The 23,221-nt window shown below is 45.0% G+C and overlaps 1 protein-coding gene across 1 annotated transcript in view; it reads right to left on the bottom strand.

The window, feature by feature from the left end:
* tmtc1 (transmembrane O-mannosyltransferase targeting cadherins 1) overlaps nucleotides 1-23,221 on the bottom strand; it is a 177,065-nt gene that overhangs the window by 64,834 nt on the left and 89,010 nt on the right. Inside the window, exons 8-9 of the mRNA XM_080190684.1 lie at nucleotides 8,219-8,340; nucleotides 950-1,117 (exon numbers count right to left, since the gene is read on the bottom strand). Of these exons, the coding sequence (XP_080046810.1) occupies nucleotides 950-1,117; nucleotides 8,219-8,340 (290 nt within the window). The remainder of the gene's footprint in view (nucleotides 1-949; nucleotides 1,118-8,218; nucleotides 8,341-23,221) is intronic.

Below are 23,221 nucleotides of genomic sequence, written 5' to 3'. Positions count from 1 at the left end.
GGAGATTTGAGAGACCAAACTTCTTCACCCAGATGGAGGCAAACATGTGCAATTCTCTTCCACAGAAGATGGCGGAGGCCAAGTCACTAAGTATATTTAAGAAGGAAACAGATAAATTCTTCGACTCTCGAGGTGTCAAGGGGTATGGGAAGAGTGTGGGAGTATGACATTTACAGAGAGGATCAGCCATAACCATACTGAATGGTGCAGCAGGCTTGAAGGACCAAATGGCCTACTCCTGCTCCAAGTTTCTATGAGTGCAGTCAGTCATTTTTCTGTTGCTCTGATGTCTGTTGCTACTTCTACAATTTTCTGCCAGAGGTGGAACATGAATAGCAAGGACGGGTTTCTGATGCGGAAAGGGTATATAAAACACTTCCCATCACAAGTGCCTCGCATTCCTGATATCCGCCAAGGAAGAAATTGGGGGAAAAGGGTAGTGATGGCATGCGCAATGGTGGTCAAATTGAGGAAAGTAAATTTTCCCCTATCCTATGATATGACCTGAGCTGCAACCACCCCCTACCCCCACAACCTGGATCTGCACATGTGAACCAAGTCAGACAACAAGGAAATTGCAGAAATGCCACCAGCACCACATCAACGAACATTTAAGTCAATTCAACTCTGAAGGGTGTGCTGGAGTTAAAGAGTGGCAATACGACAGACAGATAAGTCCCACCAAACACATTTCTAGAGCAAATCATGTCAAAAAGCACAGTTGAATAGGTTTGTGTGCAGGCTCATTCTTTTGGATCATAAATCTCACTCCTATTGTTAAAAAAAATCTCTGCTGAAACTGAAACATTCTTGGTATGCCCCAAAAGCACATTTACTCAACAAAAGGTCAAATTTCCCTCTGCTCATCTCCTTTGTGTAGAGGTTCATGTATCATGCTGGCTCTATAACAGCGTCAGTTCCAAACAGCACCAATCCCCCGTTCTCTCACCTGAACAGAGATTCCCTGGAGAGCCACACCTCGTTCTGCTTCAGAGTCTTCCAGAAGAACAGTCCCAGGACAAGCAAGGTGGATACAGTGACAACGCTCGCTCCCCATTTACTGAGAACTCCACACAATCGGTTCAAGCCATGGACAACAAGGATGCAGTATCCCATACTGAAGTTAAAAAGTAGGGGGAGGGTAAAGATATAAAAACACATGAACATACTGGAAAATAAGCAACCTCCCTCCACACACACACACAAACACACACCCCGCGCCCCCCCCCCACACACCGAATATACAAAACATTCACACTTTGCTTGGCTTGTCTTAAAAACAGTAAGAAGTCTCACAACACCAGGTTTAAGTCCAACAGGTTTATTTGGTAGCAAAAGTCACTAGCTTTCGGAGCGCTGCTCCTGCCTCAGGTGAGTGGGATTTCAGTTCACAAACAGGGCACAAACTCAATTTACAAAATAATGGTTGGAATGCAAGTCTTTGCAGGTAATCAAGTCTTAAAGGTACAAACAACGTGAGTGCGGAGTAGCTTCAGCACAGGTTAAAGAGATGTATATTGTCTCCAGCCAGGACAGTTAGTGAGATTTTGCAATCCCAGGCCAGTCATGGGCGTTACAGATAGTGTGACGTGAACCCGGTTGAGGTCATCCTTGTGTGCGGAACTTGGCTATCAGTCTCTGTTCAGCGACTCTGCGCTGTTGTGTGTGGTGAAGGCCACTTTGGAGACCGTTTACCCGAAGATCAGAGGCCAAATGTCCGTGACAGCTGAAGTGTTCTCCAACAGGAAGAGAACAGTCTTGCCTGGTGATTGTTGAGCAGTGTTCATTCATCTGTTCAACAAGAGTGTTCTCTTCCTGTTGGGGGACACTTTAGCGGTCATGGGCATTCGGCCTCTGAACTTCAGGTAAGTGTTCTCCAAGGAGGCCTTCATGACACACAACAGCGCACAAGTCACTGAGCAGAGACTGTTAGCTAGGCTCTGCACACATGAGGAAGGCCTCAACCAGGATCTTGGGTTCACGTCATACTATCTGTTAGCCCCACAACTTGCCGGGGCTTGCAAAATCTCACTAACTGTCCTGTCTGGAGACAATACACATCTCTTTAACCTGTGCTTAACGCTCTCTCCACTCACATCAACTGTACCTTTAAGACTTGATTACCTGTAAAGACTCGCATTCCAACTATTATTTTGTAAATTGAGTTTGTGTCTTTATATGCCCTGTTTGTGAACAGAAATCCCAATTACCTGACGAAGCAGCAGTGCTCCGAAAGCTAGTGGCTTTTGCTGCCAAAAAATCTGTTGGACTTCAACCTGGTGTTGTAAGACTTCTTACTGTCTTCACCCTAGTCCAACGCTGGCATCTCCACATCTTGTCTTAAAGAAACAATAAATTGCATTTATATAGAGACTTTAATATCAATAAGGAAGCCATGGAGGCTCTTATAAGCATAATCAGACTTCAATGATGGTGGGTAAAGAACGAGATGCTAGCAGCAACAATGAAGAGTTCAGTTAGAAATGGAGGGGGAATGATCGAGAGATAAGGAGAACAAGGAAGGGATTCATTAAGATCTGGGCAACTAAATGGGCAACCACAATGTGAGGTGAAGGTAGTGGGGATACATTAGAGTCAAGAATCAGAGAACACGGCAGGGTTTGAGAACGTTACAGGATTGGACGTAGACAAGGCCAAGAAGGGACTCATGCTATGATTGAACACAAATAAACCGGGGTAGCACAGTGGTCTGTTGCCTCACAGCTCCAGGTTCAATTCCACTCTCGGGTATCTGTCTGTGTAGAGTTTGCATATTCTCCCATGTCTGTATGGATTTCTCCGAGTGCTCCAGTTTCCTCACACGCTCCAAAGATATGAGGGTTAGGTAGATTGGCCATGCTACATTGGCCCTTAGTGTCAGGGGAATTAGTAGGGTAAATAAGTGGGGTTATGGGGATAGGGTCTGGATGTGCTTGGTGTTGGTGCAGACTTGATGGGCCAAATGGCCTCCTTCTGCACTTCAGAGATTCTACTCTATTCCAAATACTGTTTCGTCTATGAAAACTGAAGAAAACACATTAAGTTATTCTGCATGTGTGCACTGAAATATCTAATTGCGTGAAGTTCCACACAGCTGAGGCCACATTTATTCAGAAAAATGTTCCATATAGGTACAAAACAGATCTTCAATGTTCTGCACAAGAATGAATGGATCGCAAGTAAATGTGAAAATCAGTGTTGGAAAAGGAACCTTATATTTGGCCTCCGTGCCCCTGTTCATGAGGGGAGAAATCCTATTGGCAACTAACATTTAAGAATCCTGCTACAACAACATAAAATGACCTGGAGAGGAAAGGAGCAAATTAAATCTCAGCATCTCTCCACTTGCTCTATGTCTGTCCTCCTAGATGGACAATTGTCCACCTTGAAATCAGGTCCCAGCCCAAGTCACTCCCCTCAGGAGAGGTGGGGGAAAAGAAACCCATTTACCTTACTAAATCATACAGAAACATTCAACCTTTCATTAGAATATTAACCATAGGAAACTGATTACAGAATATGTGTGTGAGAGAGAAAGAGAGAGAGATAGAAAGGAAGAGAATAAAATTGGCAAACAGCCAACGCTGCCATATTTGAAGGATCTCTTGGGGAAAGACATCCAGGGGAAAGAATTTTTATTCCAAGCATGCATCCGTTTTGTGGGATAAAACTATATGCTCAGTAGAATTTCGTCACGTTTTGGAACAAAGCCAAAGGAGAATCTGCAGTTAAGTGCACAGACACAAGGCCACTCTAACACAATCACTGACAGGAACTATCCAGTTTCATCCAAATTATTTCCCGTGTAAAATAAAAGCTCCAGGTCCCAACAACATTGAAGTTTAAAAGCCACTACACCCCAGGAAATGGAATCACCAGGACAGCCAGGCCAGGAACAATTGCGGACAGGGATCGGTGGCAAAAGGAACACTTTTACCAGAACGGACTCTCAGAATTTGGTGCGTCTCAATTATTTCACCCAGAGTAATCAATTAAGAACCTAAATTCTTATAACATGATTGATCCCTCAGTCCCTCACAAAGTGCTTCATTTCTACAAAAATACACAACCAATAAATTTGTCAAATAGAGGCCTATCTTTCCTAAGCTGCTGAGGAGAGGCCCCACTGACAATAACAGCCTCTCCTCTGGGCTCTACACACCACAGGAAGCTCCATTCCTCTGCTCTGCAAGGCCTACTGACTTGGCCCTGGCACATAACAAATTTTCCACCTCCCTGCAAGGGCACCTCTAGCTTTCCTCCCCCTTGCAGCCTTAGCTCTGGCCACTTTCTGCCGGGTCTCTGATTTCCTGCTGGTGGGCTTTTAACTGACGTCATGATGCCACAGACCCACTTGCCACCTGGTCCCGCTGCCAACTGTGCAGACTCAGCGGCTTTAGGGCCCAATATCAGAACCCAGGGCAAGCCAGCAAAACTCTCGTGAAATCCTCAGCATTGCAACAGAATGTCAGCCTAAATCACGTGTTCAAGGCCTGAACGGAGCCTGAAATTCACAACCTCTGACTCTGAGGCGAGGAGGCCAAGATTGAGGCAAGCTATCACGTTGAAAGATTGTACGCACATGAGATTCTCCGTCTTCCTTGTCCCTTTATCCAGCGTGGCATGGTGGCACAGTGGTTAGCATGCTTCCTCACAGCACCAGGGACCCGGGTTTGATTCCCGGCTTGGATCACTGTCAGTGCAGAGTCTGCATGCTCTCCCCATGTCTGTGTGGATTTCCTCCGGGTGCTCTGGTTTCCTCCCATAGTCCGAAAGATGTGTTGATTAGATGCATTGACCATGCTAATTTCTCCCTCAGTGTACCTGAACAGGTGCCGGAGTGTGGCGACAAGGGGATTTTCACAGTGACTTCATTGCAGTGTTAATGTGAGCGTGCTTGTGACTCATAAGTAAAGTACAAGTAAAGTTTATTTTTGATATTCGGAAGGCAATATTGTCTTGTGGAATCTTCCTGGCTAATTTGAGACATTTCATTTCTATATGAGCACTGTGCAATATTTCTAGCTGACTCAGTCAAGTGAAATCAATCAAATTGCTGCATAATCCTGTTGGGAAAACCACATCTGGGTCACATCAACATCAGTACACCAGATTTGGTCTTGCAAATAAAGCACTGGGGTAAAATTTTTGAGTAAGTATTCTGGTCGAAAGTATCTGAGAATTAACAAGTACAACAAAATGTATGATTTTTGAAGTTTTTTTTAAGTTTACTTATTAGTGTCACAAGTAGGCTTACATTAACACTGCAATGAAGTTACCGTGAAAATCCCCTAGTCGCACACACTGGCACCTACCTACATGTTTGGGTACACTGAGGAAGAAATTAGCATGGCCAATGCACCTAACCAGCACTTCTTTCGGACTGCGGGAGGGAACCGGAGGAAACCCACACAGACATGAGGAGAACGTGCAAACTCCACACGATAACAGGAATCGAACCTGGGTCCCTGGCGCTATGAGGCAGCAGTGCTAACCACTGTGTTGCCATGGTGCGCGATAATGGAAGGGTGATATTAGCAGTCATGTGTTAGAACGTAAGAACATAAGAAGTAGGAGCAGGAGTAGGCCATCTAGCCCCTCGAGACTCTGTAGAGACTATTGAGTGGTCTGTACACAAGAAAGATTTAGTTGCCCAGCAACTGATCATGTATATAATGTAAATAAAGTTTTGAAGAATCCTTCCGCAGTCAGACCTAAATCTTCATGAGTAGAGAGAAATTTTCCCAGCATACATTAGGTCCCAAAGAACCCACAGAACATTAAGGAGTACTGAGTGCAAGAGAGAGAGAAAAATAGAGAGGTTTATGGAGGGAATTCCGGAGTTGGATTTTGAGGCACCTGAATGCACAAGGACCAATGACAGAAGTGATTAAAATCAGGGATGTGGAAAAATTGGAACAGTGCAGAGATCAAGAATTAGTGGGGCTGGGGGAGATGAGGGAGACTGGGAGGGGCGAGGCCTTGGCGAGATTTGAAATCATGCAAGAACGTGTTCAACTGGAGGTACTGTTGCCAGAAGTCAGAGAAGCTCATCAATGGACAGAAGTGACGATGAATGAAATTTGGAATGACACAGGCAGCAGAATTTTGGACGAGCGCAAGTTTATGAGGGGTTAAAGGTGAGAGACTGATCGGGAGAGCAATGGGATGGCCAAGTCTGGAGGGGAAGCTGGATGGGACTCTTGGGGGTGAGATAAGGCTAGGAACAGCACTGCAGTAGCTGCATAAAGTCACAATGAATTGCAGGCCAAAAAGACAGGTAAGTGTGAATTTGAAATTGCAGCGCTAAATGACTTGAGGGATAGTTTTGTCCCTGTGGCGAGTACAGAAAGAAATTGGGTTAGGTGCAGGTAGAGAGAGAGATGCAAGGAAATAATCAAAGATTGTCTTGATCCTCCAGCCCAAGAACCCTCCTCCAAATCTGGCCTCTTGTGCATTGGCCAATTCCTTCACCTCACCATTGGTGGGCTTCCCTTCATCCACCTATGTCATAAATTCTGGATTATCTCTTTCAATTCAGAGAGATTTTTAAAATCTACTTATCTGATCAAACTTTTGGACACCAGTAATTCTTTGATTCTGAGAACCGTAGAATATCTACAGTGTAGAAAAAGGCCATTCAGCCCATTGAGTGTATCGATTCTCCAAAACAGCATCATACCTAGGCCTCTGTGCCCTGCCCTATCCCTGTAAACCCATGTATTTACCATGGCTAATCTACCTAACCTGCACAATTTTGGGGTGTGGGAGGAAACGAGGCACCTGAAGGAAACCCACGCAGACGTGGGGAGAATGTGCAAACTCCACAGAGACAGTCGCCTAAGGCTTACTAAAAGCTGGTGAAAAATGACAAAACAAATCAATGAAACTAGCTAATGGATTGTTGCTTTTGTTTTGAGGAAGTTATGCTTCAGTTGTACAGAGTCCTAGTCAGACCCTACCTGGAGCTCTGTGTTTGGAAACCACAACTGAAGCAAGTTATCTTGGTCTGGGACAGGAAACAGAGTAAACTCCCCAGAAAGGGCTCAAAGGGTTAAATTACGAAGACAAAGTTGCCTAAGCATGGCGTGCTAACTGTTATTTGAAAAGGAAGAACGTGCAGGGTTACAGAGAGAAGGCAGGAGAATGGCACCAAGTGACTTTGCTCATTCGGCCTGCCAGTGCAGACAGGATGGGCCGAATGGCCGCCTTCTGCACTGTCATAATTCTGTGATCAAGTCTGGAAGAATAAAGGGTAATGCAATCAAGGTATCAAACAATAACAAAACAATTTGAGAGAGAAGATGCAAGAAACTACCTTCTCTGGTGGCGGAGGGCAGGGGTGTTAGAGGTACAGAGGACAAAATCTTATAATTGGAGCACGGTGCTTCAGGACTGAATGCAGGCAACTCTTTCACACAAAGCACAGCTGAATCTAGAACATTTCCCCTCACGAGTGCTGGGATTATTGAGTTCAAGACTGAGATTGATAGATTTTAGTTAGGTAAGGAATATAGAGGAAAGGTGGATAAGTGGGGTTAAGGTACAGATCGGACATGATGCACATCACTGGCAGTATAGGCTCAAAGTGTTCATTGGCCTCCCCCTGTTCCGATGCCTTCACTCTCTGCTGTAAGGACCCACTAGGAATTGAGTGGCAGGCACCCTCCTTTATAATTTAGGGATTTATGAACTAAAGTAGGTCATTTAACCCCTTGAGCTTTGTTCTGCCATTTAATAAGATCACGGCTGCTCTTTGACCTAACTCCATCTGCTCTGCTGTCGCTTTCTACCAATTCCATACACTCACACCGGTATTCAGTCATCAGCACAATTCACAACGGGGCTTGCTAAACAGATACATCAAATCCTCTGAAACAGCTGTAGGAACACCCTCTGCCCTCCCATTCCCTCATCAGCCCATCTTCTCGCTATTCCTCCCACACCCCCAGCTGTCACTCTGAATTTTTCAAACACTCCTTCCTGCAATGTCTGATGTGGGAATCTAATGAGAAAGTTCAGATAATCTTCCCACCAACCTGCACAACAGTTAAAGTCACACACACACACACACACACACACACACACACACACACACACACACACACACACACACACACACACACACACACACACTTACATTCCTCAGCAGATGCCACAAGGTTACCATCACCCAGCTCCGTCATGACCAGTTCCATACTCATCAGGCAGTCCTTACCTGGGCATATACAGCACCCGCTCCGCCACCACAAACCCCACTCTGAAAAAGAGGTTGCTGGCAGGAATGAATGGGAAGACAAGGAACAGCAAGCCCACTAACACCTCTCTGTGCTTCAGTTTCTGCAGTGGTGGAGGGGGAAAGAGGGGAGAAAATTAGCAATTTGTTGTTAAATTTGAGAATCTGTGAGTAAAGATGCAGCATATTAATTTATTCACATACTTCTCCGGAAGCAAGACACCTCATCGCAATGAAATAGGTTTATTATTTCGCCCAGTGAGGAAACCTGGATCAAGGTTGGAGCCTCTGAATGATGCAGCATTTAGTAATACAGCATTCCCTGAGTGCTGCACCCAGCATGAAGTCTAGCGTTGAACCCATAGCCTATGATTCTGTGCTCTCACTTTGGCAAACTTAACAAAGCTTTGCTTCTGTCTGGCTGGTCCACATTGGGCAATGACCCAAACCTGCCAGATCCCTTCCTCTGAAGATAAGACATTCAACTATGCTCCTGAGCCAGACAAACCTACAGCAATGCCATCAATCTAGCATGGTCTCCAAAGGTTCATTTTTAGGCAGAGTGGCTTAGCAGAAGGGAAATGGTGTGGAAGCCACCGGGCCAAGGGCAGTTTCCTCCATCATATGTTTAGGGTCTAAAATAAAGTTAAAGGGTGGATCCAACAGTGTCATACTCCAATACAAAAAATTAAAAATAGAACCCCCCACCCCCCCCACGAACCATAACCCATACAACTCCAGCCACTCAACAGCACCCTTCCCGGCACTGCGCGAGCCCAGGCAGTCACAGGGGGCAGTGCCCGGCCATGACCCTCTCTCCCTGGTGGATGCCTTCAGATGGTTCTACTTGCCAGGGGCATGTCATGGGGAATCTATCATGATTTACATCGCTGTGTATAGACATTCTAACAGGGGAAGGAGTAAACTCTCAGCCATAGGGGCCTTATAATGATATTCATATAGGGATCCCAACATCATTAGCAAGGGGACGGGGCCACTCAAAACAGTAAATCCTGCCAACCTAAACTGTGTTTTGTGACCCCTGTGGGATTTCTCACTCCCGCCAGTGATCTTGTCCCTGAAAATGGGAGTAGAATATCTCGTCCAACATTTCCAAGTGAGGACAGAATTGAGGGCAGGGAGAAAAATTAAAAACTGTAACAGCTTTTATTGAATTAAGCATGATCACAGGACTAAACATGTAGATTAGCAGTCAGTAACATAGCCAGGATACCTATCCATAACTGTTTCAATCCTACACACCTATCATTGAGGCCTTTGACTTTGCTCAGAAAAGGAACATAACTTTTGTTGAATCCTTTTCCCGGCGAAGCCAAGGAGTTCAGAGCATTTAGTTTGTGCAGGGTTTCTCCTGCTGTCACACAGTCAGAAAGCAGGAATACTTTTTAAACTGCATCCATGATTTGCTGAAAGTCCAAATCTGCATCCAAACTAGTCGCTGCTGCCCCAACCGGCTCCAGGAACAGTCAGGTCATGTCAAAACTCCAGCTACAATCACATTGGAGTCATGGCTCTTTGGAGAGCAGTACCTTTCTCAACAGGGCAGCTGCTTGCAAGAACTGCGAGCATGCAGGAATTCAGGACAAGGTACAAGCCAAGGCAGCGTTAGATATTTCAAGCTGTCACGATGGTGTGGTTATATGTTAGTGAACTCATAACCCAGAACTTTGAACTAACAATAATCTAGAGTGTGTAAAAATCAATCCCACCATGAAAATTATATTTCAGTTAAAACAAAAACTCAGTCACCACAACCATGAAACTCATTGCAAAACTCCAAAATCTCCCGAATAATCTGTAGAAGAAACCCTCCATCTTTTGCGATCTGGAGAATATTTGACTCTACTCCTACAGTTCATGGTTAACTCATAACTGCCCTGACACGGTCCAGCAGCAACCACTAGTATTCATGGAGCAGCTTTATTACAGTAAAACAAGCCAAGGCACTTCACAGGACATTTTCAATGATAATTTGGCATTGAGACACATAAGGAGATGTGAGAGCTGGTAACCAACAGTCTGATCAAAAATGTGGGTTTTTAGGAGTGTCTCATTGAAACATAGAAGCTAGAAGCATATAGGCCATCGGCCTATCCAATGCCCAGTGGGCAGTGTCATGGTGTCCCCTAGGCATTGCCAATTTGCTCCTTGGGCAGTGCTACAGATTCAGGCTGGCAATGCCAAACTGGCAAAGCCCAGGGGATATCCCCCCTTTACCCTAACCTCCTGGGAGGCCTCAATGAACCACCCCCCCCCCCCCCCCGCACTTTGCTCCAGTTGGGTTGGGCCACCAGCTCCCTACTAGTGGGGAGCTATTGTAAACCCCACTGGAGTGAAACACTCCTGGCGATGGAGGGGGGGGAGGTGGGGTGGGTCCTGTAGTGGGCCTGGAAACCCCAAAATCAGACTTAAATTACCATTTAAATAATTTATGCAGCTGTGCCGATTTCTGGCATGGAGCTGACGGCACCAGAAATCTGGTGACCCAAGATGTGTCGAGACTATGTCACCTAGTGGGGAACCCACCACACAGCCTCCACTTGAATCTCCTGGGCTGCTGTGCAGTGGTCTGGGAGAATCACCCCCCTCCATATCTATTTTTTATGTCATGTCAGGAACTGAATCAATTTACAATAACCACCAAACACAGGGAGATGGTCAGGAAATTTCTCATCGAGTGTCACAAAGCATTATGACATTAGAGATTTTAAGGAAACTATCTTAAAGGTGCATTTCTGTCTTCAAATTTTTACATAAAGTTTAAAGGACTTTTTTCAAAAGTATGACGGACGACACAGCACGTTTCTGTGTCAGCACAAACATTGTCAAGTATCATTTCTCTAGAACTGGCTATGAAGAGTCATTCAAATCTGGAAGATTCCTCCAGAGACGTCCAATGTATTCTCTAAAGATGTGAAAACGTCTTGGCTTCTGAAAGAACAGGAGGCAGGGACTTGAAAGGATCTCAACATCATTCACCTCTTTGCCGAATGGAACAATGATTCATCGAAATGAACATAGCAGCCATTTTGTTTCGGTTGTGATAGAAACAGCCTGTGAAAACCTTGTGTGCAGACCCACCAGGAAGATGTCAGAGACATCATCAGAGGGACTTTCTCTCCATCACCAGCAATCAGAGGGGAAGGTATTAAGAAATAAACTCCTGTTAGGCTGGAAGAGTCCAGGCAATCTGCAAGTTCCAGAAAGACTAACGAGGAACACAAAGCCTACTCTCGCTCCCAAAATCAGCTTGACCTGTTGAATCAACCTGCAAAAGGCAAACACCTACTAGTCAACTGCAGAAGCCATCACAGCTGTTAAACTTAGCCTCAAGTTCCAGCTACTGCACTTTGGAAAGAAGGGATTCAAGCAACAGGTCTACAATAAAATCTCACAGAGGCTGATTTGAAATCTATCTTTAAGTATCTAGTTTTTTTTTGTCTGCATGTTAATTTTTGTATCTGCATTGCAGATAATCATTTTATTACCTTTACTTAAGCAACTTTTGGCAGAAGTTTTTTTTTAATAAAGTAACCTTTATCATGTTTAAGATCAAAGCTTTGCAGGTAGCTAATTTTAGTATTTGAGCATTCGCAAATTAAAAGGGGGCTATAAACATGTACATGGACACAGACGCACACACACAGAGAAATGTCTATCACCTGATCACAATATTGAGATATGCAGAAGACCGTGGATAGGATAGACATTACCCCTCCCAGAAACCAAACGTAGAATCAAAATTCAGAACAAGAGAGTGGAGAATCACCTGAAATTAAAAATGTACACTGAACTTGGGGAGTGAGTTTGAGATTGAGTGGCTACCATGCTCTGAACAGTCACCTGTGGTGTTAAACCTTAATGATTCTATGTACAATATCCAGTTGCCTTGTGTACACATTCCAAACGGATAAGAATTGCAGTAAGAATTCATCAGCTCAGAGCTCCGTGTTGTTGAACAGCAACGGTAAATGTCTCAAGGTTAAAGTTATTTATTTTTGCTGAGTGTCTACTTTCACCTTAGACCTACCCCCACCTTCTTAGGACAGGCACCAGCCAATCACAGCTGGACTGGGTGACAAGCTCCATCGGTCATTTTTATTGTCAATCTGCTTGGCACTATAATCTTCAGGTTCAGTTCAGCCAGACTTGGCAGTTAGCTTGTGGAGGCAATGAAATGCTTGTTGTCACTTCAGTGCGTATAGCTCCCAGTAACCGGTTCTTATTACAGGAGCTGCACAAAGCTCCCTTGCTGAGCTGCTGGCGCTGAAGCTTGAAGATTGGATTTCAGCTCAAGAGACTCTACAGTCTGTTATTGACTTGTGCAGGGTAGCACAGGAAGATTTACGATGCACTCCATCACTGGCGTTTGTCCGCAATCGATTAAGCCAACTGAATTACAGTTGAGAAAATTTACGAAGGGATGCTGCATTAAACAGACACTTTAGTACTGCCTTTCCTCAAAGCTATATTTCAAGTATCAGCAGCATTTACTGCAGGGTATTTTCATATGCTTCTCGATAATGAGAATATTGCACTCATTCAGGGGAGAATGTGGTGGTGCAGTGGTAAATTACTGGACTGGTAATCCAGAGGCGTAGATTAATGCTCTGAGGACACCCATGGCAGCTGGTGAAATGTAAATAAATCTGAAATTGAAAATGATCGAATGTAAAAGCCTATCTAGTTCACTAATGTCACTCAGGGAAGGAAATCTGCCGTTCTTATCTGGTCTGGCCTACACGTGACTCCAGTCCCACAGCAATATGGTTGACTCTTAACTACCCTCTGTAATGGCCACTCAGTTCAAGGCAATTAGAGCAATAAATGAACAATCCCATTAAAGAGCAAAAAAAGCACCCTGGTCTAGTCTATTTGGGGTACATTCCACCCCCACCAGATGTCGTGTGTTGCCAATCCTCTCTGAAATTTTTAGGGTGATTCTCCCATCCCGCTGCGCTGAAAAATATATATGCAGCCCTTCATTTGCATTCATTTTAAATGGCAGTAGCAGGCCCGGGACTAAGGCTCTGGGCCTGCTAGCCTCTCCTCACCACCAAGAGGGTTTCACTCCAGCAGAGATTACTATAACTGCCCACTTGTGGGAAGCGAGTGGCCCGACCCCGTTGGAATGAAGGGGAGGCAATCACTAGAGAGGCGGTGCTCGACAGACTGGAGGGGCTGATTGTGGACAAGTCCCCAGGACCGGATGGAATGCATCCGAGGGTTCTGAAAGAAATGGCGGAGGTTATAGTGGATGCCTTGGTGGTTATTTTCCAGACGTCGCTGGATTCCGGGGAAGTGCCGGATGATTGGAAAACGGCTAATGTTACGCCGTTGTTTAAGAAGGGTGCCAGGCAAAAGGCGGGGAATTATAGGCCGGTTAGTTTAACGTCTGTGGTAGGTAAAATGTTAGAATCTGTCATTGAGGAGGAAATTGCGAGGCATCTTGAAGGGAATTGCTTGATGGAGCAGACGCAGCACGGTTTCATTAAAGGGAAGTCGTGTCTGACAAATTTACTGGAGTTCTATGAGGATGTGTCTAGGGCGGTGGATAGAGGAGAGCCGGTGGATGTGGTCTTTCTAGATTTTCAGAAGGCATTTGACAAAGTACCTCACAAGAGGTTATTGCAGAAGGTTGAGGGACATGGAGTTGGGGGTAGGGTGTTAGCGTGGATAGAGGATTGGTTGTCAAATAGGAGGCAGAGAGTGGGGTTCAACGGGTGCTATTCGAATTGGCGGATGGTGACTAGTGGAGTGCCCCAGGGGTCGGTGCTGGGGCCTCAGCTTTTTACCATTTATATAGATGATCTGGAGGAGGGAACCGAGTGTAGAGTGTCGAAATTTGCTGATGACACCAAGATTGGGGGAACGGCAAATTGTGCGGAGGGTGTGGAGAGTCTACAGAAGGATCTAGATAGGCTGGGCGAATGGGCCAGAAAATGGCAAATGGAATTTAATGTTGGCAAGTGTGAGGTGGTCCACTTTGGTAGGAAGAATGGTAGGAAGGACTATTACTTACGGGGCGAAAAACTGCAGCAGGCGACGGTGCAGAGGGACCTCGGGGTCCTTGTGCATGAGTCGCAAAAACCCAGCTTGCAGGTGCAGCAGGTGGTCAGGAAGGCGAATGGGATGCTGGCCTTCATAGCGAGGGGGATTGAATATAAAAGTAGGGAGGTCTTGCTGCAGCTGTATAGGGCATTGGTGAGGCCGCAGCTGGAGTACTGTGTGCAGTTTTGGGCGCCGCACCTGCGCAAAGATATTTTGGCCTTGGAGGGAGTGCAGAGGAGGTTTACTAGGCTGATACCGGAGTTGAGGGGGTTGAGCTATGAGGAGAGGCTGAATAAACTGGGCTTGTACTCGTTAGAGTTTAGAAGAATGAGGGGAGATCTCATTGAGACGTATAAGATGATGAATGGGATGGATAGGATAGAGGTGGAAAGACTCTTCCCGCTCAAAAAAGACAGTAGGACTAGAGGGCACAGCCTCAAGATAAAAGGGGGGCGGTTTAGAATGGAGTTGAGGAGGAACTTCTTCACTCAAAGGGTGGTGAATCTCTGGAATTCTCTGCCCGTTGAAGTGGTGGAGGCTGCCTCGCTAAATATTTTTAAGACGCGGGTTGATGGGTTTTTGATAGGAGAGGGGATTAAGGGTTATGGGGAGAGGGCGGGAAAGTGGAACTGAGCAGCGACAGATCAGCCATGATCTTACTGAATGGCGGGGCAGGCTCGAAGGCCTACTCCTGCTCCTATTTCTTATGTTCTTATGTTCTTAAGGTTCCCCTCCCAAAGGATCAGGCAACAAAGGGTTGCCCTCCTGGACATTGGCATCTTGGCAGTGCTAGCCTGGGTTCCCTGGCACTGCCCAAGGGACTATGTGTCAATGCCCAGGAGGCATCTTGGCACTGCCCTCTGTGCATCGGGCAATACCAAGGGGGTGGAGCCTAAATGGGGGCAATCAGCAGGGGTCGGGGGCTCCTGCTGCCACTCTGCATTGGTGGCGGGGGGGGATGGGAGTGATCGAGGTGGGCTGGGGGGTGCGAGGGCGTGGCTGGCCCATGCATGGTTGGAGAGCCAGTGACGCAGGGTCATGGAGCAGCGATCAGTTGGCTGGCAGTGCAGGGCCAGTGTGTATGCGCTGATCTTGACAGTGACAGATAGGCACATGTGCAATGGCCCACTCAGTGATATGCTGCTGACCTCTCCAGTTGGGATAGGCCCCGCCCACTGAATTTTTACGTGATTTACACTAGGGCTCTCTGCAGTGCACAAAGTGTGGCCGATTCTTTTCTGAACTCCCATTGAAAAAGACAGCCTTATTTATTCCAGTTTTCACACGAATTTGACACTTGGAATTTTTTTGGGGAGAATCGCCTCCATTATTTCCAAAGTATCTTCCCCATCTTCACCCAGCGACCACGTCACAATTCCACCCAGATCTTTTTAACCTTCCTGCAAATTGTCCAAGGGGGTCTGTTCACATGAAAGATGCCACATAAATATAATTGGAGCAAACGGAGAGGGGGAGAGGCAGAAAAGAGAGAGGAAAAAAAAAGAGACAGAGAAACACAAAGGCAAAAAGCAGAGTACTCCTGGTCCCACAGGAGTGGGTTTGAAGGTGGGAGCTGGAGGAATGTCAGGGATAGAAGTGTTGGTTCAGTGGGCTGACGTGATCCTGCTACCTGGGCAATCTTCCCACAGGTAAGTTGCCACCTGCAGAGCCTGGCAGTGATGGGTAACTGATCAGCATAATCAAATGCTCCTTTGCAGGCTCCATAGGCATCCAAAGGTTGCGTGGAGGCAACTGTGAACAGCAGGACAGCACCGCAGCTACCATTTATTGAATTCAATCCACTAACAGTGGCGGCCACTCTTCCAAGGCTGCAGGCCCACTGATTGGGCCTACAGCCTCAGGAGCCTACCTGCCATCCTGAGTCATTCCTTGAACCCTCAGGCAGCGCCTATTATTTTAAAAGAAAGGTCTCTCAGGCAGGTACCCTGAGTGGATTCAGGACCCAAAAATGTCTAAAATATCCAAAAGCACAAGATTCTGCTGAGAGAGCGAAACAGAGATTAGCACACACAAATACACGGTGAGAGAAAAAAAGGGAAAACTAGACACAGACCAAAAATAAAGAGAAAAAGACAAAGAGAGAAACACTAAGAGACACAACAAACAAGTAGAGAGAAAGACAGGCAAAATAAATTGCCACAGGTTGATCACAGGTTGTAGCACCAACCTGGAGAAGATTCTAAAGCTTTCACAATCAGAATCTATGTTGTTCTGCCATTTAATTCAGATTTAGCTTGAAGAAATGTAACAATCCAAGTCCATGAGTTCATTCCGATTTCCTGATCTCTTTACTGACAGGAAAATGCACCAACTATGGTCTTGACACTTTCCTCATGGAAGAAGGGAAGAGATGTTACCCCGTGCCATCTTCAACCCACCCTCCTGGTACCAGGCATTTCAGTGGAGGCTAGAGAGCTAGTTGCCTGGTCATTCCATCAGTACAGGAAGATGTCTTTGCAGGGGATTTGGTGGCAGAGGAAGGATGATTTAACACCAACTGGAAGCTGACTTTGAAACCAGAATTCAGAATTAGCTCATACCTTGTGATTTGCCAAGTACAAGTTCATTGTGAATTAGAGTGGTGAAACTGAGGCAGACTTCCAGTTTGCTATCCAACAGTGTTACATAAGGACTTAGTAAGTGAACTGCCTGTCAGGCTTTAACGTCAAAGCTCACAACAAACAGGCATTATCTGTATTTTTATTGTGCCTTCTATTGAAATCAAGATGTTGCTGGACCTGGATACAGGGTAAGTCAGTGAACACCGGGGTAATGGATGAATTGGATTTGGTAAGAATTAGGACTCATCCAAAATGCTGCCACTTAAGTTTACAGAGGATGGAAGATAGAATCCTGGAATGGTGACAGCACAGCAAGAGACCATTTGACTTATGGTGTTTGTGCCTTCACTTTGCTGGAGCAACTCAAGACACAGAAGTCAAGGGAGTGTTGGACCAGTCAAATCTGGAGATAACAGAAGCACTAAGGTTTCTGTAGCAGATGGACTAAGGCAAGGACAATGTTACAGAGGTAGAGATAGGACATCTTGGTGTTTGAGTGGTGATGTGACCAGAAGCTCGGATCAAATCAGACAGTGGGGATGCTAACAATCTGGTTCTGCCTAATGTATGACTAATGGTCACTTGGAAAGGGGGCTTTGGAACCTGAGCAAGGAGTTGGTGCCTTTGAGAGGGGAGAAAAAAACATTTGTTCTTCACCTCAAGCTTGACACCGTTCAGAACTGCGCTCAATAACATTATCTGTCTTCTAATAAATAAGCAGCATTTACAATTGACAGAATCCTCAACATGTGGAATATGGAGATCTATTAGTTCTTACTTAAGTTGCACATTTACATTGTGCAGCAGCAGCTAATGAGAAAGACGGTAATTAGACGTCAAGAACAGAATTAAAAAGCTTGCAGGCTATCTATTCCAAAGCATTGTTTTCTTGTCCAATTAATGAGAGGCTCTTTACCAAATTACATTTTTTCATGCAAGCCCATCTCTGACTCCTTTGTAAATGCTTCTCACTGTGCCAGTGGTTAATTATTTAGTTGGAATGAAAATGTTTAGCAGGGCTTGTCTTTCACATGGATTGAAATATGAGGAGAGGTGGAGGCACACACTATTCTATGAAGGTAGTGGTGGCAGTCTTCCATCTCCTAAGATGACGGTTTACAGCATAGTGTAACAGGAGTGTGTAACCCTATGTTGCATACCTCCAGTATGAGTCAGGAGCCCCACTCTGGCATTGCAGTCTCTGCTGCCTTTGCTGTACAGAAGTACAGAAGCCACAGTATTAACACAGCACCATCAATAATACAACCACTGCATTCAATATGACACATTTGTGACTCAATCACACAGGATGATATATTGTTAGTACAATATACCACACTGCCATGTTTCTGTTGGTAAAGACAAGGTGTGGCTGATACTTACAGACATTTTGAGCCTTGGCTGCTTCTACCTCTACAACCTCCTTCTGCCTTACAACCTTTGCCATCTTGCAATTGTCACCTTGCTTCACCTCACCTCAGGCAATCATCCCTTCAGTCATCCAGATCCTAAGCTCTGGAATTCCCTCCACAAACCTTTCTGCATTACATCTCCTCCTTTAAGGTGCACCTCAAAATCTCATTTACTAGACTTTTGGTCACTTGCATAAGGTGTCTCTTTTTAGTTCCTTTGATAATGTTCCTGTGAAGTATAATTTTACTACATTAAGGATGCCATAAAAATGTAAGTTATTGTTTTTGTAATTTACCATGGGTGACACTGGCTAAGCCTGCATTTATTGCCATCCTGGATAGTTAAGAGTCACATTGAAGTGCAGTCACGTGTAGGCCAGACCGAGTAAGGATGGCAGATTTCCTTCCCTAAAGGACATTCGTGAACCAGATGGGTTTTTAGTGGCAATCAACAACTGTTTCATGGTTTTCTCCCTCCAGTTTTTTACTAAATTGATATTTCACCATCTGCCGTGGCGGGATTTGAACCCAAGCATTATCCTGGATCTCTAGATTACTAGTCCAGTGACACCACCACTATGCCACCATCTCCCCCTGCATTACAACATCTCAGCCAAGACAGCAATTTTACCATAACTATTAGTCCTTGTGCCCCTGAGTAAAGATGTGGAGATGCTGGCATTGGATTGGGGTAAACACAGAAAGAATTCTCACAACACCAGGTTAAAGTCCAACAGGTTTATCTGATCACAAAAGCCACTAGCTTTCGAAGTGCTGCTCCTTCATCAGGTGAGTGGGATTTCAGTTCACAAACACAACATATAAAGACACAAACTCAATTTACAAAATAATGGTTGGAATGTGAGTCTTTACAGGTAATCAAGTCTTAAAGATACAGACAACGTGAGTGGAGAGAGGGTTAAGCACAGGTTAAAGAGATGTGTATTGTCTCCAGCCAGGACAGTTAGTGAGATTTTACAAGCCCAGGCAAGTTGTGGAGGTTACAGATAGCGTGACCTGAGTGAAAGCAAGAAAGAAGACCGGGTAACTGTGCAGTGTATACTAAATTTGTTGCAGACACTGGGTGAGGGCAGGTTTAAGCCTGCCCAGCTACCGTCATTAGCTATGGCAGTGGTAGCACTCTCATCTCATAATCAGAAGATTCTGCGTTCAAATCCCACTCCAGAGACTCGAGCACGAAATCGAAACTGACATTTCAGCTGGATTCTTTCAGAATGAGACATAAAACTGGTGCTCTGTTTGCCCCCTCAAGTAGATGCCAAAGATCTGGCACTTTGAGAAGAAGGGCAGGGGTGTTTTCCTCAGTATTGTGATCAACATTTAGACATCAACTAAAACCAAGATGAATAATTTACCTCACTGATTTGATTTGATTTGATTTGATTTATTGCCACATTATTAGTATACAATGAAGTGTTGCTTCTTGCGCACAATAGACAATGCATACCATATATAGGGAAGAAAATGAGAGTGTGCAGTATATAGTGTTACAGACATAACTAGGGTGTAGAAAAAGGTCAACTTAATGCAAAGTAGGTCCATTCAAAAGTCTGATGGCAGCAAGAAGTTGTTTTCTGAGTCGATTGGTACATGATCTGACATTTGTATCTTTTTCCCAGCAGAAAAGAGTGGAAGACAGTATGTTCAGGGCATGTGGGGTCCTTGGTTATGCTTTCGCAAGGCAGTGGAAAGTGTAGACAGAGTCAATGGATGGAAGGCTGGTTTGAGTGATGGACTGGGCTTCATTCACAACTCTTTGTAGTTTATTGCGGTCTTGGACAGAACAGGAGCCATATCAAACTGTGATACAACCAGAAACAACACTTTCTACGGTGCATTTGTAGAAGTTGGTGAGAGTTGTAGTGGACATACCAAATTCCCTTAGTCTGAGTAAGTAGAGGCGTTGGTGGGCTTCCTTAATTATAGTGTCAGCATGGAGGGACCAGGACAGGTTGTTGGTGATCTGGACACCTGAAAACCTGAAGTTCTCGACCATTTCTACTTCTTCCCCGTTGATGTAAACAGGGGCATGCCCTCCACTATGCTTCCTGAAATCAATAACAATCTCCTTTATTTTGTCAACATTGAGGGAGAGATTATTGTCGTCACACCAGCTCACCAGATTCTCTATCTCATTCCTGTACGCTGTCACGTCATTGTCTGAGATCCAACCCACAACAGTGGTGTCATCAGCAAACTTGAAAGTCGAGTTGGAGGGGAATTTGGCCACATAGTCATAGGTGAGTAAGGAGTACAGTAAGGAGCTGAGGACACAGCCTTGAGGAGCATTGGTGTTGAGGACGATTATGGAGGAGCTGTTATTGGCTATTCTTACTGACTGAGGTGTGTGGGTTAAGAAGTCTAGGATCCAACTGCAGAGGGAGAGGCTGAACCCCAGGCCACAAAGTTATTGCTGTTTGAGGGTTGTTGCATTTCCCTACACTGGACCAATGTCACCTCAATAACTATTTCAATGGCTGAGATGTCTTGAGGCTGTAAAAGGCACTTCATAAACATGGTCCTTTCTTATAAAATTTATTTTGACATTCTGTAACAGTGTCGAGTTCCCACTTGAAGAATAGCTAAGTTGGAATCCTTTAAATTCAATGGGAGCCAATCAGTTCAGATTGGGTGCCAAAGGAGAGAAATTTGGCAAAAACAGTTACCTCCAATTCCAACATCAATTCTTTTAAAATCAACAGCAAAGCACATAGTCAAGACTGTCGACCTGAACATCAATCTTTAAATATTGTCGATGATTTATATTTACACATCAGCTTTAGCAAAGAAAACCAATCTAAGAAGGAGGTAAATAATAGGTAAAACTGGATGGAGAGCCTATGGAAGAGATAGACCATAGAATCCCTCCAGTGCAGAAGGAGGCCATTCAGCCCATCCAGTCTGCACCTAGGCCTATTCCCGTAACCCCAAATATTTACCCTAATCCTCCCGACATTAGGGTCAATTTAGTATGGCCAATCAACCTAACTCGCACATTTTTGGACTGTGGGAGGAAACAGGATAATCCGGAGGAAATTCATACAGACACGGAGAGAACGTGTAAACTCCACACAGCCACCCAAAGTCGGAATTGAACCCAGGTCCCTGGCACTGAGAGGTAGCTGTGCTAACCACTGAACCACTGTGCCAATTGGGAAGGCAGGGTGACATAGGCACTGCTGCCTCACAACATCAGGGACCCATGTTCGATTTCTGGCTTGGATCACTGTCTGCGCAGAGTCTGCTCATTCTCCCCATGTCAGTGTGGATTTCCTCCGGGTGTTCCTGCTCCCTCCCACAGTCTGAAAGATGTACTAGTTAGATGCATTGGCCATGCTAAATTCTCCCTCAGTGCACGCGAACAGGCGCCTGAGTGAGTCAACTAGGGGATTTTCACTTGAATATAAAAGTAGGGAGGTCTTGCTGCAACTGTACAGGGCACTGGTGAGGCCGCAGCTGGAGTACTGTGTGCAGTTTTGGGCGCCGCACTTACGCAAGGATATTTTGGCCTTGGAGGGAGTGCAGAGGAGGTTTACTAGGCTGATACCGGAGTTGAGGGGGTTGAACTATGAGGTGAGGCTAAATAAACTAGGCTTGTACTCGTTAGAGTTTAGAAGAATGAGGGCAGATCTCATTGAGACGTATAAGATGATGAATGGGATGGATAGGATAGAGGTGGAGAGACTCTTCCCGCTCAGAAAGGACAGTAGGACTAGGGGGCACAGCCTCAAGATAAAGGGGGGGCGGTTTAGGACAGAGTTGAGGAGGAACTTTTTCACTCAAAGGGTGGTGAATCTCTGGAATTCTCTGCCCGTTGAAGTGGTGGAGGCTGCCTCGCTAAATGTATTTAAGACGCGGGTTGATAGGTTTTTGATAGGCAAGGGGATTAAGGGTTATGGGGAGAGGGCGGGAAGGTGAAACTGAGACACGACAGATCGGCCATGATCTTATTGAATGGCGGGGCAGGCTCGAAGGGCTAGATGGCCTACTCCTGCTCCTATTTCTTATGTTTATGTTCTTATGTTCTTTGCATTAATGTAAGTCTATTTGTGACATTGACAATTAAACTTTAAACTAAACTGAAATTTGAAACGGGAGCAATGGTACTCGGGATGGAATCCAATGTAGGTTAATGGGGAACATAAGTGATGGGCAAGCAGGCCTTGATGAGGGACAGGCCATGGCATTGGCATTTTGGGTGAAGCAATGTTTACAGAATGGCAAAGAATGGGAGACAAACCTTGCCTTGTACATCATCCATGAATTGCGATGGCAAATTCAGGGTGTGAACAAAATTAATTGGAATCAACAAATGCTTCAAAGATCAGGAACATCACCTCTATCAAGGAACAGTACAATTACATTTCAAACCTAGGAAGCTGGATCATAAACTTTACAGATGACTTTGTGACCAGCTGTCTGCTCTTGTATTCATAGATGGAAAACAATCACTGGAATTATTTCAGCAAAAACATTTCCCTTTCCCCTTTTAAGATTAAATTATTTTTTCTTCTCCGATTTCCTCTCCAAAATGGATTTCCTTTATCACTTTCCACTTGCAGTTTCCACCAACAATTAAACTGCGGCAGGAAAACTGTCAGAAAACTGAGATGTTTTCATTCTGTTCTGCCCTAGGCAACAACTACACAAGAGATGGTAATTACATATTAGCCACAGAACTTAATGCATCTTAAATGCATCTAAAAGGTTCATGCACAGTGCAATGGAACTCATCTATTATCCAAGTCAACATCAACTATTCATGCAATGACTTCCCGTAAAATACAGCCAAATTTAAGAGAGCAGTTAGTAATCATAGAATCCCTACAGTGGAAAATGAAGCCATTTGGCCCATTGAGTCTGCACCAACTTTCCAAAAGAACATCTCACCCAGACTC

Source organism: Carcharhinus amblyrhynchos, chromosome 6, assembly GCF_965287045.1.
Source record: "Carcharhinus amblyrhynchos chromosome 6, sCarAmb.v2.hapA, whole genome shotgun sequence".
NCBI classification, from domain to species: Eukaryota; Metazoa; Chordata; class Chondrichthyes; order Carcharhiniformes; family Carcharhinidae; genus Carcharhinus; species Carcharhinus amblyrhynchos.
Note: the sequence above shows the minus strand (reverse complement) of the source record. Positions and strands in the feature narration are given on the sequence as shown.